The 20,465-nt window shown below is 29.2% G+C and overlaps 2 protein-coding genes across 2 annotated transcripts; both read left to right on the top strand.

Moving 5' to 3' along the window:
* Positions 1–4,659: 4,659 nt before the first annotated feature.
* On the top strand, positions 4,660–8,637 carry LOC124838462 (lysophospholipid acyltransferase 1-like). Its single transcript, XM_088104904.1, has 8 exons — positions 4,660–5,131; positions 5,215–5,270; positions 5,424–5,644; positions 6,000–6,408; positions 7,254–7,339; positions 7,709–7,772; positions 7,850–7,968; positions 8,107–8,637. The coding sequence occupies exons 1-8, from the start codon at positions 4,836–4,838 to the stop codon at positions 8,245–8,247; spliced, it is 1,392 nt and encodes a 463-aa protein (XP_087961030.1). The 5' UTR covers positions 4,660–4,835; the 3' UTR covers positions 8,248–8,637.
* Positions 8,638–10,872: 2,235 nt separating this feature from the next.
* LOC148206906 (BAG family molecular chaperone regulator 1-like) lies at positions 10,873–12,978 on the top strand. Its single transcript, XM_088115154.1, has 5 exons — positions 10,873–11,013; positions 11,217–11,459; positions 11,755–12,011; positions 12,156–12,299; positions 12,400–12,978. Exons 2-5 carry the CDS (start codon positions 11,255–11,257, stop codon positions 12,604–12,606), a joined length of 813 nt encoding a protein of 270 aa, XP_087971280.1. The 5' UTR covers positions 10,873–11,013; positions 11,217–11,254; the 3' UTR covers positions 12,607–12,978.
* Positions 12,979–20,465: the final 7,487 nt, after the last annotated feature.

Below are 20,465 nucleotides of genomic sequence, written 5' to 3'. Positions count from 1 at the left end.
TGACAAAGTCTAATAACTCGACAACAAAGAATTGAATTCCATTTTTAACAATATTTTTCACAACAATTTTGGAAATAAATTCTTTATTCGTAAAAAATAATTTCAAAACTGTGAGACCTAGATAATTAACACTGCAACTTAAGTCAAATCAAATTTAAAAGCATTAAAACCTACATGCAGTGCAGTCCACGTCACTACTCAGACAATTAAAACCCACTTACATACTCTCTGCATGCACTGAAAAACGCACACACACACTGACACACTCCTGCCAAGTGTCGTTTTAGAACCTTCGAAAATCTGTAGTGGGAAACAGGTGGCAGTATGAGAGTGCATGACCGTTTGACGTAGGAGAGAAAATGATTTCTCTGAAAACACTTCCTCTCACTCTCTGCATTCACCTTCTTCCTCACAAAACCCAACCCTTCATTTCCTCTGCCTTCTCTCTAGAACCAGACCACCTTCTCTCTACTGTAAATCTCACGTTTCTTCTCCGATCAACTTGCAGCACCATAGGAACGTTCTCCTAGCTGTGAGCTTCATTTTGGACCGAACCAATCCCGATTCTGAAAACGGTAAGTCTCCCAACTTAGACGTTCGTTTCTGGATATTCCTGCGAACCCAGATTCAGTTGCATGCAAGGGTAGAAGTTGATATCTTCTACATTTCTTTGGTTAGATTTAGTTGAAGAAACTTAAGTGACCGTGGAGTATAGAAGAGCCGTAGTTGAACGAGTTAAAGTTATACTCTTAGGACGTACACTGCTATCCAGGTAAGGGAAGCTTATATGTTTAATTTATACCTGCATGTTGTATGATCTGATTTGGATGTATGAACAGTGTGCTGTTTAAGCTGTTATGAACGATCACTGATATTGTATATGTTTTCTGTTGGTTGAAATGCATGTTGATTTGGATACGTATGAAAGTTGTATGATTATAGTATAGTTGGATTGATTAATATGATGAAATCTGTATAGTATGAGAATTTATCTTGGATATGAATTTACGAAGTAAGAATCACATGAGAAAGGTTGAGTTAAATTAGTTGAAAAATCTAGATATGATAATTTCCCTATGATAAATTACTTTCGTCATCTTACGGTCTTATACCGTACGGTTTCCCTGAAAAAGACTTAGAGTAGAATTCTTTCATTTGGGAAGAATTCGGTTTGAGAACGAGCGTCCTCATTTGAAATACTATGTTTGAGCGTTCGGCTCAGCATAGAGTTGTCGTACGCCTTAAATTAAATAATACTAAATTAAGTAACGTTCGGTCTTATACCGAACGTTCGTCCTGAATAGCGCTCGGTCTTGTACCAAGCGTTCGTCATGATTGATTCACGGTCATCTACCTAGCGTTCGTTTTAATGAAGTGTTCGGTCTTAGATCGAACGCTCGTCCTATCTTTGATTCCTTAACGAACGTAAATAGCGTTCGTCCAAATACTTAATAAATGTATATTGTCGCGTTCGGTCATTGACTGGCAGTCGACCCCTTTTAAACAAAAGGTTCTCAATGTAGTTAAGTATTCTTCTTGATGTATCTTCGTCCAAGTGGAGTCAACCCGTCCTCTTGGTACTTAAAATATTCTGAAAATGGTCGTATTATTCTGGAGTCTTTCTGATTGTTAATGGGTTCTTCTAAAATCTGGTTTTTAACGTTCGTCCTCTTCCTTCAGAAAGTTGAACGTTCGTCCTTTTAAGAGAGGGGAACATAGAATGAAAATGTTATAAATATGAAATATTAAGAGGTGTGAACACTATAATAAATGATTATACGATTATGGAATTTGAACGAGCGTTCCAGGGAGGAACGTCTCAGATATGTTAAATATTAAATTTGGTAAAGTATGACTGTGGATAAGTTAAGACTCGCTGTCCATCCTGATGTTCCGTGATACTCTTCTTCACGTAGAAGAGGGTAGTTCATGTGTGGGAACGGCAGGAGGTCCTTAATCCATAAGTTAACATGGGCGACGTAAGAACGGACTAACCTCGAGTGGCAGCTGTTTAGAGTGTATCAGTTACTACATCACTCGGGTGCAAGGACGCTTGTAACTACACAGATCATACAGTCCGGACGATCGTCTTATATATATATATATATATATATATATATATATATATATTTATAGATGTTACATGATGTTATATGTTAAACTATGTGCTTGTGTGGAATGATATGTTCATTGTATGTGTTGATTGTATGAATTAAATTATATAAGCTTACCCTTTCGTTTTTCCTTGTGTTGTCCATTTGTCTATGTACGTTCGTCCTGTCTTGCAATGATCATCCGTGTGGATGTGAGTAGAAGGCGAGACAACTTTGGAAGACGTTATCGAGGAGGAAAACTTAGTTGAAGTGGAAGTGAAAGCGGAGCAGTAGGACGTCCGTCTTTTCTTTCTAGCTTAGGACGTCCGCTTTTAGGTTTATACGTTCGGTTATTTTATTTTGTAAAACCGTTCGTTATTAGCTTTCACGGATTTCGTTTTGTATATTGTAATTCTGCACTTTAAGCCGTTCGGCTTTTGAACTCTGTTAATTATAAAGACTGCATTGTTTACTGTTAATGGTAATTAATTCTGATTTATGGTAATTACTGTATTTTGGGATGTTACAAAAACAAATTAAAAACCATTTAATTTAAATATTGAAACACATCATAAAGTTGAATACATAAAATATAGTTTTATAATATGGCTTATATCTCAACTTTTTTTTGGGTTTATTTATAGAATAACATATTAATGATTGCTTAAATAACACATTAAGATTTCTATAAATAAAACAATAACTTATGCCAACTCCAGAATGCAACTAACTTCCCTTAGTTGTAATATCAACCAAATAACACGGATATAATTAAAGTAGTTATTAGGTATATAATAAATAAAGTATCTGGATATGGACATTTAACGATTAACTTTTCTTACTTCTTTAATGAAAAATAATGTTATTAGTATTATACTAGAATATGGTAGAAGATAAGAATAAAGTTTGCGTTGTATTCTTATAATAAAACAATATCTCTTACGAATCAGTTTTATATATATATATATATATATATATATATATATATATATATATGAGTTTGTTAATTTATGAAGGGTATCAAATTTTAGTTGATAAAAATATTTTTATATATTATAGATAAGGTTAAGAGTGTTTGAATAATTTTTTATTTTTTTATTTTTTATTTTAAATAAAAATTATTAAAATATTTCTGTATTTAAAGTATGTTTTTCTATAAATATGAATTTTTTTTAAGTAAAATTTGATATATTTTAAGAGATTATATAAGTTATATATATATATATATATATAAAAGATTTCCTTTTATATTCTCAAATGTTTTTTAAATAAAAGTTTTTTAAAATTAATATAAAATGAAGTTTTTTTCTTTTATATTCATATATATTTTATAAATTACCATTTAAATATTTTAAATTAAAATAATTGTTGAATCATATTCTCGTTCGATCAATCAAACACGACCAATAGTTAATCAAACAGTATAATTTCAAGACTCATTACATTCTTGGACGACCATTCATGACTGACCACATTTAATCAACTACTTTTGGTCGACCACATTTGGTCAACTACTCTAGGCCGATTATATTTGGTCGTCCATCCTTGACCGATCATTATAGGCCGAACAATTTTGGCCATCTATCATTTGGCCGACCTCTCGACATATCATCCGTGATCAATCACCTTAATCAAATAACATGATAGACTGATTACATAATGGTTAGATTAATATAATGGTTAGATTAATATAATGGTAATTACAAATCAACCTTGATTAATGTATGATTGAATCGTGATTAGACAAATAAAAATATAAAAACATATAATAACTACTAAAAATAAAATTCTTAACTATGACTTACAAATACATCCATGAGTACATTATTACTATTGATCAATTATCTACTCACTTTAGTGTTTGAGTATTTCTCTAGATATAATCCTAGAAGTTGGAAACCAAACAGCTAACCTTGATTGTATCCTAAACAATTATATTATTAATTTTATTATTTTTAATTTAATATTTTTAAAAAGTTTAACCATATATAAAACTGTTTATAAAATAAATAAAAAATATTTATAATAAAATTATAAAAAATATTTATACTATAATAATGATAATAATAATTTTATTAATTTTTATAATTTTATGATATGTGTTTTCACTAATTTTGTAAGGTAATGGTTATAAAGTTTAATACATGGTGAGATATAAATGTAGCATTCGTCGTCGAATAACAATGCTAATAATATTTTTAAGATTATATTTATAAGTAAAAAATAAAAAGATCCCACAAGAAAAGTATAAATTTATTAAAATAACACATTAAATGGAAAAGTCGTTTACATATAAAATAAAGTTTTAAAAGAGCAATTATTAAAACGATATTAAATGTTTGACACAGTATTTACTTATTGTATAATACGAGGATAAAATAAGGATATACTGAAAGGAGGCTTTGTTTGGTTTCACCAAGAACAAGTAATAATCGAATTATATTTATTTTGTTTTGTTTTACTGAGGAAAACACAAACGTGAGTAAAAACGTTGACGGAGTTTCCTAAGACGATAGAAGGAACGAAGATCTGTGCGAAATTGCGGTCACGCAAAGGGGCTGGCATCATGTGTGTGGTACTTGGAAGGTGTTGTGAGGGGTACACATGTCATTTCACGAATATTCTGATCGATTAAGAGGTTCAATCTCAAAGATTGTGTTTGTTGAAGGATAGAAAGAGAACAGGACTAGAAGAAGCCAAATATCACTCCCACCTACTATTCTTCTATTTCCATTCCAAGCCATGGCCATGGATTCCATGGCCGCTTCCATCGGAGTCTCCGTACCGGTGCTCCGCTTCCTCCTTTGCTTCGCCGCCACAGTTCCCCTTAGTTTTATCTGCCGCTTCCTACCCCGCGGCCTCCCCAAGCACCTTTACTCCGCCACCGTCGGTGTCGTCCTCTCCTACCTCTCCTTCGGCGTCTCCTCCAACCTCCACTTCCTCGTACCTATGTTCCTTGGCTATGCCTCCATGCTCCTCTTTCGTCCCCGATGCGGCATCCTCACTTTCTTCCTCGGATTTGGTTACCTCATTGGCTGGTATAATCGATCTATTTTCTCATTGCAATTTAATTGTCCCTCTCTTTGACCTAGCACCGCGTTTCTGACTGTCTCTTCTGCAGCCACGTTTATTACATGAGCGGCGATGCATGGAAGGAAGGTGGCATCGATGCCACTGGTGAGCGCAAATTTATGATTTCTTATTTTATTTATTTAATTTTTGGATTCAGGAATGAGGGGTTTAACTGACTTTTATTATTACTGTGGTAACGTTAATTCTGGTGATGGTTGGTTGGTTTGATCATTAATTGTGTGGTTGGTTTGGAAATAGGTGCCTTGATGGTTTTGACGCTCAAGGTTATATCCTGTGCGGTTAATTACAACGATGGATTGTTGAAAGAGGAGGGCTTGCGCGAGGCCCAGAAGAAGTTCCGTTTGGTCAAGTTGCCTTCGCTGCTTGAGTACATTGGTTACTGTCTCTGCTGTGGCAGTCACTTTGCTGGTCCTGTTTATGAAATGAAGGATTATCTTGATTGGGCAGAAGAAAAAGGGGTATTCTTATTGTTTATTTTGATTTTGGATAATGACGATTAGACTGATGAGGCATGGTGTACTATGGCTAGTGGATAACCTTGCTCGTAATGTAGTCAGGCTTTGATTTCTAAACCCTTGTGTATGGAAATTTTTTGTCAGGATATGTCATTTCTAGGCCTGTAGTCAGGGTTTAGTTTTTGGCTACCGAGTAGTGATACCCTGCTGCAAAAATAATAGCATTGAATGCCCAATTTTCCTTAAATTTAAATAAAAATTCAGGGGCAGTTTCTCATTTTCTGTGCTGATACGTTATGAATTACCGGTCTCCTATTTGTTATTTTAAGCCTAGTATTTATTATTGTTGTAATTGCAGATTTGGAGCCCTGAAGCAAAAGGGCCATCGCCCTCACCTTATGGGGCAACCATCCGGGCTCTCCTCCAAGCTGGGTTTTGTATGGCCATGTATTTAAACCTCGTGCCTCATTTTCCTCTGTCCAAGTTTACTGATCCTACCTACCATGAATGGTGTTTCTGGAAAAAATTAAGTTACCAGTATATGTCTGGCTTTACTGCACGCTGGAAGTATTATTTCATTTGGTCAATATCAGAAGCTTCTATAATTATCTCTGGCCTGGGTTTCAGTGGCTGGACTGATTCGTCCCCACCAAAACCACGATGGGACCGGGCCAAAAATGTAGATATAATAGGTGTTGAGTTTGCAAAGAGTGCAGTTACAATCCCAGCTGTTTGGAATATTCAAGTCAGCACCTGGCTTCGTCACTGTGAGTTTTTTGCCATGAGATTGAATGCTTTCATTGCGGGGTTTGATTAGTTATCTCAGTAGGATATAGACACTGTTCAGGTTTGGGCATGAAGTTTAGTTTATGGTCCTAGCTGCATCATTTTTAAGTTTTGGTTACAATTTGGATATATTATTTTTTGTGTTTACTTCTGAATTTGGATAAACTTTCCAATGAGAAAATAAAGAAAAGGTAAAATGCATTATGTTTTTCCTGTGAGCTAAAAATCAGTTTTGAATATGTTAAATGAAAGAACTTGTATAAAGTTGAAGTACATAAGTTGATTTTTATTTATGAAAGAAACATAAATAGTTTCTCTTCAAGTATTTATTAAGGTGTTTATCAAAACATGGCCTTAAGGGGAACTTTGTATCATGAATTAGTTGGTTCATATTATTAATATCTCTTCTTGAGGTAAAAATCAGTTTTGAAGATGTTAAATGAAAGAACTTATAGAGTTACATAAGATGATTTTGATTGGTGAAGGAAGCTTAATTACTTTTAACTTCATTACATTCTTCTCCTACTACTTTATTTATGAAGATGTTTATCAAAAGAGGGACTTAGTTGGAACTTTGTATCATGGATTACTTGGGTCAGATTAATAATCCCGCTTCTTGAATTAGAACATGGTTTTTGTTTACAGTAAATTATTGTATGATCAAGCTATCAACCCTCGACCAGTTGATTTTCATTTTTTTGTTCATCTCGTAGGCTTTGCTAGATACAAAATTAAAGTTGATGTAAATTACCTATTTATATGTCATTCGTAGAGGTTGACAATGAAATGTAAAATATTAATGTTGCTATTGTTTGGGTTTTGGTAGATGTTTATGAGAGGCTTATTCAGCATGGGAAGAAACCAGGTTTCTTTCAGCTACTTGCCACCCAGACCGTTAGTGCTGTTTGGCATGTGAGTAAAATTTTAGCAGCATTTTACATTGATTGTTTCTATTGTACTGTACGTTGGTATTTGCATTATTATTGCTTCAAGCTTACTATATTTGCAAATGTATGTATAGTTTTTTAGGAAAAACTAATTATCAGACAAATAATCATTACACTTGTTAATAAGCAGTATGAGATAGATGAGGTGATGTATAAATATATCTATTAATTTCTTCTGCTACGTTATTTGGGAAAAGAAATCCATTTTAGCCAGCTGAAGAAGAAACTGTTGCGTGAAACAACTTTGGTATGCTTGTTTTAATATGGTCTATCTATGCTCTATGTAAGGATTTGTGACAGTTTTTTTTCTAACAGTTTGACTTTATCGTTGTAGGGCCTGTACCCTGGATACATAATATTCTTTGTTCAATCTGCATTAATGATTGCTGGTTCCAGAGGTATATGCTGATTTTTGCTCATTTGTTATCTTTTATTCGGTTAATTAACTTGAGTTGCTGTGTTTCTATGGAAACAGTCATTTACAGATGGCAGCAAGCTGTGCCTCCGACAATGGCTCTGGCTAAGAATGTCCTTGTGATTATGAATTTTGCCTATACGCTTTTGGTTCTAAATTACTCTTGCGTTGGTTTCATGGTTCGTCCACTATCTCTCCCTCGTAAACCGCAAAAACACTAACACCCACAGTTACAACTTATATTTTCAGGCTTAAAAATGCTAATATGGATTTCAAGGTTTTTTACATGTTTTTATTGTTTAATTATATTTGAATAGGTGTTGAGTCTGAATGAAACTCTTGCCTCGTATGGAAGTGTGTATTACGTTGGGACCATTATTCCTGTTGTTACGATTCTTCTTGGTAAAGTAATCAAACCTGCAAGGCCTGCTAGATCCAAAGCTCAGAAGGAACAGTGAGGTAGACAATGCTGTTTTATTCTTGTTGGAATTTTTGAAATTGGATTAGGATAATGTGGGACAACGGGTTTCCAGCTTCCACAGCTTTTCTGCCCCTGGTTTTCAATCTCTTGTAACAGCTGCCTTGGTCTTGAAAAAATGGCTGGGCTCTTTCATATTCCTGGCTTTAGCATTGAGTTGTATTTCTGTGATAAGAAAACATCCTGTTGGCAGGTTTTATAAAAGCAGTTACTGGCGAGATTTTAGGAACATTTGTATTTCTGTGATTTCTCTCTACTTTCAGATCTCGTGACAATTACTGCAAGAGGCTATATTTTTCAAAATCTTAACTGTAGACAAATATGCAGATACTCTGAAGTGTGGTAGCCAACTGTGCTATTTAGTTTTCAACCCACCCCATCATTTGTTGTCATTTTGTACAAAGTGATGCATGCCTTGTTGCCCAGTAAAACTTTTGGATATGAGCTGCCTATCACAGGTCTAAGAATTTCATGTCTGGGACAGTGCTTTACCTTAAAATATCTTACCTGGATGGAGATATATCATAATATGAGCTATTATTATTAGAAGAAAGGAACAGTGAGGGAGAGCGAAAAGTTTATAGAAGAAACGAGATTATTAAGTTTGTTTGAAGATGAATTGAGATTATTTAATCCATCAATTCAACCATTTTTCATCCTAATCTATTCCTGGCGACTTGTTAGCTGGTTTCTCAAGAGTTTATGCTCTTAAAATGACACTAATGCTTTTAAATGAACAAAGAATTGGATTTATGTTTGAATGGATTCACATATTTCTTGCTTTGGTCAATGAGATTTACACATCCTTGTAACCAATTTCAGTATTATTTTTAGAGTGATATAAGTGCTCTCATTTTAGTGCAGATATCTTTCTTTTTCTTTTTACCTTGTCATATAATATGCCTATATATTGTGATATGTCCATTAGTCAAATCCTGCAGCAGATCTCATGCTGTCATAGTATAGATAGAGACAGCATTATGTTCAGGGAAGCAAACGATTGTAGGGACCACTTGCATGTTTTCCTTTTATTACCGTTCAGTTATTTCCAACCTTCTCTTGAAGGATTTTCTTTGTTACTTATACATTGAATGTACTTAGATTTCATGGCACCATATTTACAGCATCAATATAAAGATGCTCTTCAGCTAACACGGGGGATCATCTTTCGCTTTCTCCTGTTTTGTGAGGACAAACCTCCTCTTTTATCTTTTCTTTGATAAGTTAGTGTAGGTTTTTTTTTTTCATTGGGCTGTTTAGCTTTTTTGATAAAAAATGCCTATTAAACATCTTGTAAAGTAAAATGATTTTCTTAAACTAATTATTTATTTAATGAATAATTTCACGTTTGATATCAAATCGATCTTTTAATTCCTAAGGGATTCAAATTCTTGTGTTTATTTTAGGATTTGTGAGATATTTTTTGGCTATTAATTTAATGTCTTAAATGTATCAAATGCTATCCAATTTTGCAAATCATCTCAATTCAAATCTGTTAATTAAAACAAAATCTCGGGGGTGTAGCCCGTTGGAGCTGGTTCCCATTCCGAGTAACTTAAAACTAATTTTCTAATATACTTATAAAATAAAAATATTTTGATATAATGAATATAAAATATATATTTTTCATCTTCTTCAACATAATATAACTGAATACGTAATTACAGAGTAATAATTAAGTATTTCAAATTTCGTAACAAATAATTAATAAATATGACATTTATCGCAGTAACAAGCTGACAGTAATTGTGAGAGACCACGCAGGCTTAAATTGTTGCTGACTTTGGTGATACGCTCTTACAAGGGTATTAAACATTGTGCACTGAGTAGGAATATTCTTAATTTTGTTTTAGGACGAGACAGTGCTAAGTACATAGACACCAGCAAACTGGCTCCAGATTTTGCTTTCATTTTTTTTCTGTACTATTCAGTTTTTTTTTTGTCATTCAGTTGCTTTTACCCTAACAATTATGCTGAAGAAATTAGTATTTCTTGTTGAAACATTTTATAGTTTTCTGTTTCAACATATAGATAAGAGAAACAGAAGACGAGAAGGTAAAAAAAAAAAGTTATAGAAAACATGTTAATTTTTATACAAACAATAGAATTACCTAACCGTATATCTACCTTTCCTTCTTTTTTACTTTACATTTCAGGTAACATGAAAGATAAGTTAGGAAAGTATATTGCATTAGTTTTTGTGTAAATAAAAAAAGAAAAAGAAAATTGACAATTTTCCAACCAATAAAAAATCATAATAAATATGATTTTTAAGATATACATTATAAGAATGAACATGCTTCATCTCTCATAAATTTGTTTTTGGTAAGTTCTTAATTTTCTTTTAAGTTGATGTATGATATTTGATTGGATATCAAGTTGTAAAAAATAAGCTAAGATTGACACAATTTGATGTAGAATACGTGAAACATAAAAGCAAAAACACACACAATTTATGGTTCAAAATTTTCATTAATTAATTCTCTTCCAACGCGTAATCAAATCTGATTTTACTTTTTTTCTCTCTAAGCATGTTTTTTCCTTTTATTCTTTTCTTCAAAATTCTGACACTTTATGCAGCTGCTTCTCATTTTCTATTTGTTTTTTTCCTTTTCTTTTTATATTTTCTTTCACTTATCCCATTATCATAGTATTTGTCAGTCGGTTTCTTTTCTCTTCTCCATTCTCTCTGTTTTTTTGCCTCCACCACCGACTGCTAATTTTCGCTAGCTTCACCAAACTCAAGGTTTGTACCTTTCTCTACCTTTTAAATTATTCTAATCTTACTTCTCTGTTCCTTTTGTTTTTCTACTCTTTCTTCTCTTTTATTTTCCATAGTTAAGGTTCTTTCTTTCTCTCTTTGGTTTTCTTCCTTCCCAGAGAGAATCTCTTTTTTAGATGTCCTTTTTTTCTCAGAGAAAACACAAGGTCATTCTCTTCTTTTTGCAGCCATAAAACTTTGGTTTTGGTCAAAGCCCACGCACAACATGTTTTCTAGCAGCAGAAGAGGTGACGTTGCTGGTCATGGCAACACAGACATCTCTGAGTGGGAAGTAAGACCAGGAGGTATGGTGGTGCAGAAACGTAGCCCAGATGTGAATCAAAATTTCACATCTAAATCCACCATCAAAGTCAGAGTGAAATATGGATCATCCTATCACCATATTCAAATCAGCTCTCATGCAAGCTTTGGTAAATTCATTGTTAGAAATTTCTCTCTTTTTTCTTGTTTCAAAGTTTAGTTTCATTCACTCACAACTAATTAGTACTGGGAATCATCAGTTAGTATAATTTTGGTGGTTATTGTAAAAAAAACTTTAAAAAAATAGTATATTTATCATGAATGAGTATAAGATAATGTCATGGTACATGGAGATTCCTGATTGAATTATACTTTATACTGCATATACTTTTATTTTTTTCATTTTCTTTCACAAATTATTGTACAAGTTGATGAATTATTGAATGTGGTTCTTTGGGGGTGCAGGAGAATTGAAGAAAATATTAACAGAACCTACTGGACTGCATGTTCAGGATCAGAAGTTGATTTACAAGAACAAGGAGAGAGATTCGAAGTCATATCTTGATGTTGAGAGAGTCAAAGATGGGTCAAAATTGGTGCTTCTTGTGGACATTGAGAGCAGAGAAAGAAGGATTCTTGAGAAGTTAAAAATTATAAAGAAGGAAAAGACTTCAAAATCTTTGACAGAAATAAAGCTAAAGGTTGACAAACTATGCAAGAAGGTACTAAGTTTCATAAATTATATGGACATTTTCACTATTAATTTCTGCCGTGTGAACTGTAGTACCTATTTTTCCTACTGATTAATGTCTTTGATTACTTGAAATTGGACTGATTAATGTCTTTGATTACTTGAAACTGGACAGGTTGCAGCTTTGGAGGCTGATGCTTCCACAGGGGTTATAACAGAGTTAGATGTGGAGACTTTGACTGAAAATTTGATGAGAACATTGATTGCATTGGATGAAATTTATGGTGAAGGTGAACTGGAGCTGCAGAAAAGAGAATTGGTACTAACTCTGATCTTAAAAACAGCTGAAATATATATCAACTGATATTAAAAATTATTTATTTCACTAACATTGTATGTTTGAAAACAAAAATGTGAAGGTTAGGAGAGTTCAGAAACACATTGAGACTCTAGATATGCTGAGAATGACAAGGCAAAATTCAATTACCCTTAAAAAGGATGAAAACAAGAGAAAGGTGAATTATGGTGTTGAGTTTCAGAAGAGGCAGGGAAATCCTAAGCAGCAGCAACCAATGCAACATTCTGACTCTGTTGTGGTGACCACAAAATGGGAAACTTTTGATTAAGGCTTTTGGATTTATAATCAGAATGCTTCACTCGCATTAAGAATGTATTAGTGAGTCATCATGTGATTGAGGATTGCTTTTCTTTAAAAGAAATGATTAATCTCTCATTGTAAGACTGCAAATTAGAATAATGTGTAGATCACAATATTTTCTCTGTACATCTATTTGCACCCTTTTAATGTATTTTAAAGGTGCTTAATGGTAGGTGTAAAAAAAAGAGTGAAGTAAAAACTGACTGGAAAACCCAAAGAGACTAGTTATTTTAAGAATTGATGGTTGGTGTTTCTTTAATTAATATCATTTACAGACAATTTTATGCCATTTTTAATAGTATTATTTATATTAATTAATTTATCTCATAAATTTCTTTCATTCTCTGGCTATTTCTTTAGGGTAAGAAACTTTGTTTTCCTCTTTTGATATTCCTAACTCTATTGGGTGATATCTGCCTATGACTGTATGTTTGTGTTTAGTTGTGGCTCTTTTCTTCTTTTCCTTCTGATACAGTGAGTAGGGACCATATCAGTAATAAATAATTGTTCTTTCTCGTTTCAAAAATCAAAATATTTTTTTTCTTTTCTTTTGCCAATCACCTTAACTGACCTGGGAAAAATTATTTGTACTTTCTATTGTTTGATGTATGGTCTTGTGTCTTTATTATTCTCATATTCTTTCTCTTGATATTTTCTTTATTATAGTTTAAAAATTAACCACTTTTCATTTTTTTTATTTTTGTAAGACATTTTCAATGAAGTATTTATTTATTTTTTGTTCACATTAAATATTATAACTCTATGTTTTTTTTATAATAAATAACATTTTTTTAATAATTACTAATAATAAAATAAAGTCGATATATCAGTTATGTTATTTTAAAATTTTAATAAAATATTTGTTTTTGACATTTATTTTAGGTTAAGATTTACTTATATTAAGAACTGAATAAATATTGAACAAAATTATTTTTGTATCTGACTATTTGCTCAAATTCCAAGTTTCAATGTTCGATTTTATAAAACAAAATATTATGTGAATTTTTATTTAATATTTTAAAAATTTATAATTTTTAATCAATGATTAAATTTATGAAGAATGTACAGCTTAGATCCCTTATATTATATTAAGAAAAGATGGTATGACAAAATATATATTTTGAATTGTTAAATGCTTTTGAAGTTATAAATTATGAAAATTGCTGTGTTTATCGTGTAAGAAGTTAACATCCTGAGTGATATAGGGAAAACCTGTGTAATGTAGGGAGCACTGAGTACTATTTGACTTCCTATTTTAAATGTTTTTACATTGTCATACATTTTAATTTCATAATACAGAGGAGTAAAATCAATATAATTTTTAATATATTATCTTTTGTTAATTAAACTTTTTTCATGTACAAACAATGCATTCTTTAATACAATTTTAACAAGTTATCTCTTATTGATTATTTTCTTAAAGTATAACTCAAGTCATTTAAAGTTAGACTAAAACCTAATTTTTTTTTAAAAAAAATAGTTAATAAAAGTCATATGCACAAAATCGTGTGTATACACATATAATATTAATGCAAAATTAAGATAATTATAGGTTTATAAATATCTATTCCATTCTAATTTATATAAATAAACACTCCCTAAAATTATATTTTTGAAAATTTAGATGTATAAACAGTTTTAACACTACAAAATATTTTAAAATTTATTTTATAATTAGGTTTCCTTTAAAAAAAATGTTTGTAGTATAAAATTAAAAACCAACTACTTAATTAGAAAAAAATAGACATATATTTTAAAATATAATATTGATTATAAACAATTAATGTAGGACACACATTACACATTATTATTTTTATTTTTATTTTTAATTAGGAAAATCATCCATAAATATATACTGTACTTGTCCTTTTCTCTTTCTGCCTTTAGTAGAATGACAGAAAGAAATAAAATTTCAATAAATATATAACAAACATTTTTGGGTTATTAAACTTTTATTTGTTCACTGGAGCTTAACTTTGCTATTCAAACCTCCTTGTTGCTATTCAAGCCTCCTTGTTGCTATTTAAACCTTGAAGTTGAAAGTATGTATTTTCTAGAAAAAATGTCCCTAAAAACCGAAATTTTATTTACCTCAGATTAAGTAAAAATTTATAATATATATTTATATACATTTTGATAACTTTAATGTTTTATTAAAAAAAATAACTTTAAACCTAATTTAAATTTACAAAATTGACCTATAAGATAATATAATACTTATATACTTTCCTATGTATTTACTAATATCTTGGAGATGTGTAATTCTTATTATTTGGGACAGTTTCTTACTCATTGTCTTCTATATATCTCCAAAGCAAATACTCTTTAATCAAAATATACTATTTATTATTTGTAATTATTTTTACACTTTTCCTTATTTTTCCTTTCCCTTTTCTTACATAATTGAATATTATATATATATATATATATATATATATATATATATATATATATATAATAAAATACATTTATCCTTCATTTATTTGAATAAATATTTTTCTTTAATTTTTAAATTTTTTTATCACGTGTCCATTCTTTTTCTTCCCTCAATCTTATTTTTGTGATGTGAAACAAAAGTATATTAGAAGTAACAGATAGTTATTTTAGTTAAAGTTAGTTTTTTCTCTTAAATATTTAGATTTTTATATTTTTCCAACACATGAAATTGATTTTTCTAACTTTTCTTTGTATTGATGAGTGGATTTTAAAAGAGCAAATGAGAATAGTTAATAAAAGTCAATTAAATTCTTAATTGCTAATAAACCAAATTATTATTATTATTATTATTATTATTATTATTATTATTATTATTATTATTATTATTATTATTATTATTATTATTATTATTATTATTATTATTATTATTATTATTATTATTATTATTATTATTATTATTATTATTATTATTATTATTATTATTATTATTATTATTATTATTATTATTATTATTATTATTATTATTATTATTACCATCAACTTCATAGAAATATTAGGCTATTGATCGTATGCAGTCGGTTATAAAATTTCAAAAAGATATAAACTAGAGACAGTAATAACTTGTTTTAGGAAAAATATATAATCAAAGAAATCTAACTTTTAATTTTTTTCCTGTTATAGTTTTTTTTAAGAAAATTAATTATTATTTTTGTGGGATCCATTTTAAACACTCTGGTAATATCAAAATTAGGTTTGTAATGTTGTCTGCAGTTCCTTAGAAAATGTTAAAATTGAATTCCCCGCTTCTAGAATGAAGATGAGCAGAAGCCTGGCTGGGTGGATTAGAATAACTTGAGCAACAATTAAACCTTTTCTTATTGGCTTAATCTATTATACTCAAATTCATTTGTGTCAAATTTGCCGGCATTAAGACCATAGTTAAAGTAATTTTCATTCAAAATTTTATATAAAAAAAATTATTAAGGCCAAAGTTGCTCTCATCAAGTTCATCCTGAGCTGTAAAACATGTAATTTATTTTTCTTGGACAATAATAGACAAAGTTAATGTATAAATATTCAATTAAATCTTCTTTAACTATTTTATAATATACAGGCTGTCTTTTCTCATAGTGGCGGTAGATAAAAACATGCCTTTTATAATAAAAAAATTGTTATGCTTAGGATGGGAATATACAAAAAATCTAAGTTGTGTATACTTGTATTTGGATAGAAAGGATGAATGGAAGAGAATGACTAAAATGTCGTATCATAGACAGATGCTAAGGAAATAGAAGACAACGGGAGAGAACAACTATCAGGTTCAACTTTGTTTTGCTGGAATTTCCAAAATATTTGAAATTTTCATACTGATACTTTTTTTTTTTTTTATTTTGTATTCTTTTCTTTCCTTTAAAAATCTCTCATGGATAGTGATTTTTCTTTGAAACATTGTATACCAGTTTTAAGCAACTACGTATATTTTTACGATTTCAGATATTTTATTAGATTTTTTTTTATTTGTCCTTTACTAATCATTAAAATACAATAATGTTAATATTTTAATAAAATTTTAATATATTTTAAAATATTAAAATTAGTGTCCATCAATATTTTTTGAGAACACAACAAACAAAAAAACAGTAAAAAAAATTCCACAGAAAATTTAAATTCATATTTTTATCCATGATTATTGATAAAATTTTGCATTACAAATTTATTTTTTGGTTTAGAAATGATCTTTTGATTTTTTTTTTTGAGTGTACTCTTCATGGTGTTAAATCTCCTCCCCTAAAATAAACTCAATACCAACAACAAGACGTGTTTCAGTTTCAAATTAACCGGCTAGCTGATGTTCAAATAAAGTTATAATATAAAGATGAAATATTTTTAGGAACAATTTTACAGGTTCAAAGGATAAAATATAAATTAACGAAGAACATATATTTTTATTATTTTAATAGTTATACATATAATATATAAAATATAAAAGTAATATTTTCCCTAAGTCTTAAGTTATTTGTATATTTGTTTGTTGTTATGACTATGACCGAGTAAGATGAAAGAGTTTTTGCCAGTGTAGATTCATAATGATATATTTATTTTGTGCACGAGGTTTCGTGTACTAATGGAAATCTTTTCTATAGATTTGTAACAAAATTTTTAAGCACAAAACAATTAAGGTAAAAGATCGAAAATTTACTTACAAATTTAGGAAAGTATTGATGATTGTGAGAAACTAAGGTAAGAGATAGTAGATTGATTTACAAGTTTGGAATATAATGGTGAGAGTAGAAACTTGAAGACCCTATGATAAACAGTTGTGGATTTAATTGTGTTGTTATTGAAAATGTGAGATCATAATTAGATTTTGATGATAAAATAAAAAGTATATCATTGACAGATAGTGTTTAATGATGAGATTGAATAATATAAAGTATATAGCTAGTGATTTATGTAGATCATTGATAGATTACGTTAGTTTGAATTGAGTTAATGTTATTGGATCTTTTGTTTTATGAGGTTGTTTCCTTTGAACGTAGTTGAATTGAAATAAATATGATTCGAGAAAAAAATTATTTTAAATTATTAAATTAGTTGTTCTAGTTAAATTAGAATAAAAAAGTATGTGAGATTTGTTCATCTCACTTAAATAATCTAGTATTGCTTAAGTGAGAAGATCTATTACTTAAGTTATGAATGATAACTCAACTTAGAGATAAGTCAATGATCTCTTTCTTGAATTTTGGTGGCTGATGTATAGTTGATCACTTGAGCTAAATAGACATTATATCAATTTTCTGCTTTGAGAGTTTAGTCGTTCAAATGTTCCAATCAGACTTAAATGATGATATTTTGATGCTAATGTTGGACTTTTGGTAAAGAATAGATTGAAATATTTTTCTTTCTAAACACCTCGATGACTTGTTAATGAAATATTTTCTTTGGATTTAAATTAATTGAACAAAACAATTTATTTTGAATGTTTTATTGGGTGCTTAATGAGTTTTGATGTGGAATGCTTTTTTTTTTTGGAGGAATCACTTGTAAGTAATTTATGTGAGTTAAATATTACAATATAGGTAAAAGTATGTTTGACATTATAGTGTAGACATTAAGATTATAATAAAGTTATATGGTATCAAATTTAGCACTAAAAGATAATACATAATTGTGAATATTAAGTTATAGAATTCAATGAGATATCTAGATTTTATTGTTACACCAAGTGATATAAGTATACACACTAGTGTAGACAACTATTTTAACAATGGTTAAAAAGTATCACAATTAGTTCAAAATCAATAATTAAACGTATGAGATGGAGATAACTCATAAAAGTTTTCACTGCCTAATTACAGATAAATACTCATGAGATTTCACAAATAAAATTAAAATTAAAATGATTAGATCACTAAATACATAAAATATTTATGATAGATGTTAGTTTATGCATTAAATCTTAATATTATTCTCTTCAAAAGAATATTATATTTTTATTTTGTATTTGATAAACTTATGTAAAGATATATAAATATTATTTATCTATTATAAAATCTAAATTGTTAAGTTACCTTTACTTTGTTTCATCGTATTTTTGTCTAGATTGTATTATCATCTTATTTTGACGTATGATCATATAATTCTATGAAGCAAGTACAAGAGAATCCTTTAGAAGTTAATAGAATGAATATTATATAAATTTAATGTCATATATTTCGATGTGAAGTATGCTAAATATGAGATTGAAAAAATAGTATGTAATTTACATATATGTTTTATTTATTATACATATTTTGGAGTTTTACTAGGATGATTTGATTGGTAGAAACAATCGTTAGGGGAAAAACATCCGTATTGTACGAATGTGATATATGGATGAAATTAATAATGAATAGTCAAACTTATCCAAATAAATTTGATAAAGTAAAATTGTCAACATCCATTTGGTTGCTTAATTTATGGTTGTACAAAAGTAGCGTTAGACGTGCATATTGACTTAAGGAATAATGTATTGCAAGTCCTTTTTTGTTTTAATCACGTCTCAACTGACTCACCTTTTACATTAAAAAAGCAAGAGTGACCCACATTTGTGCTGTGTATCTGGACAATGTGTGCTGACGTAGAGTATGAGAAATGTTATTAACATGTTTTTACACACTCTAGAAATCTACACCCCTCTCTCTGTATGCATTAAAATTTTTTATTTTGAAATTAATTTATAAAATTAGAAATTGATATATAATAATAATAATTTGTACTTACTAATTTTCTCTGATTTTATATTTAATACTTTAACTACGTATTATAATTTATCATATTTAATAAATGTAGTTTTTAGTATTATTTGAAATCAATTTTCCTTATAATATATTAATTATGATATGCATTTAATATAGATATTTAATAAATTTAATAAATGTAATATGTGTTTCTGTATGTAATTTTAAAAAAGAATTAATTGATAAAAAAGTTTTAAGATAGAAATGGATATATAATACTATGAAAAATTAATCTCACATAAATTTATATGATACCACATTGCATAGATACATCTTACTTAGAGTGTGTTACTACGACAGCCATTGATGTGAGATTTTTTTTTTAAATTTAATAAATGTAATATATGTATACTTTTAAGCCAATATCTATATTATATTATATTAAAATATCGCTATTTTAAAAGTTTGAATTAATAGACTTTAAAATTTACATTTATATATATAAACTTTAATTATCCAATTAACACTTTTAATATTATTAATTTACATATATAATTTAAATAAGAAAATTATAAATATATACTTAGAATTTTAGAAGAAATTTCATGACAGACTTTTTTCTCTTTCAATATTATAATTATTAATGTCTGTATGGTTACTTATTGCGTGTTATTTTTTAATATAATTATGTATACTTAACTTAAACCCAGTGTTACAATTTAACAGAGTAAGATTAAATTATTATATATACATATTTAAATAATAAATTTACGTCACAAATGTAGTAAGAAATAAATTAATTATACTTTAATTTTTAGTTTGATATTTTATTTTTTTTAAAGTCATAATTTCGTTAAAAGAGTTCGACACACTCCATATTATTCCTAAGAGAAATGTGTATTATATATATATATATATATATATATATATATATATTATTTATATGGGTTAAATATGTTTTTAGTCCCTAAACTATTGGTCTTTTCTGGTTTTCGTTCATCTTTCAAAGTAAGGTACAATTTGGTCCTCATTCTTTTCGAAACGTTCGTTTTAGTCCTCGGAATTTTGGTTTTAGTCCTCATTTGTTGCTAAATGAGGACCAAATTTTTAAACAGTGTTTAGTTTTTGAGGACTAAAACGAACGTTTCGAAAAAAATGAGAACCAAATTGT

Source organism: Vigna umbellata, chromosome 1, assembly GCF_029865625.1.
Source record: "Vigna umbellata cultivar VRB3 chromosome 1, Vumbellata_1.0, whole genome shotgun sequence".
In the NCBI taxonomy this organism is placed as follows: Eukaryota; Viridiplantae; Streptophyta; class Magnoliopsida; order Fabales; family Fabaceae; genus Vigna; species Vigna umbellata.
Note: the sequence above shows the minus strand (reverse complement) of the source record. Positions and strands in the feature narration are given on the sequence as shown.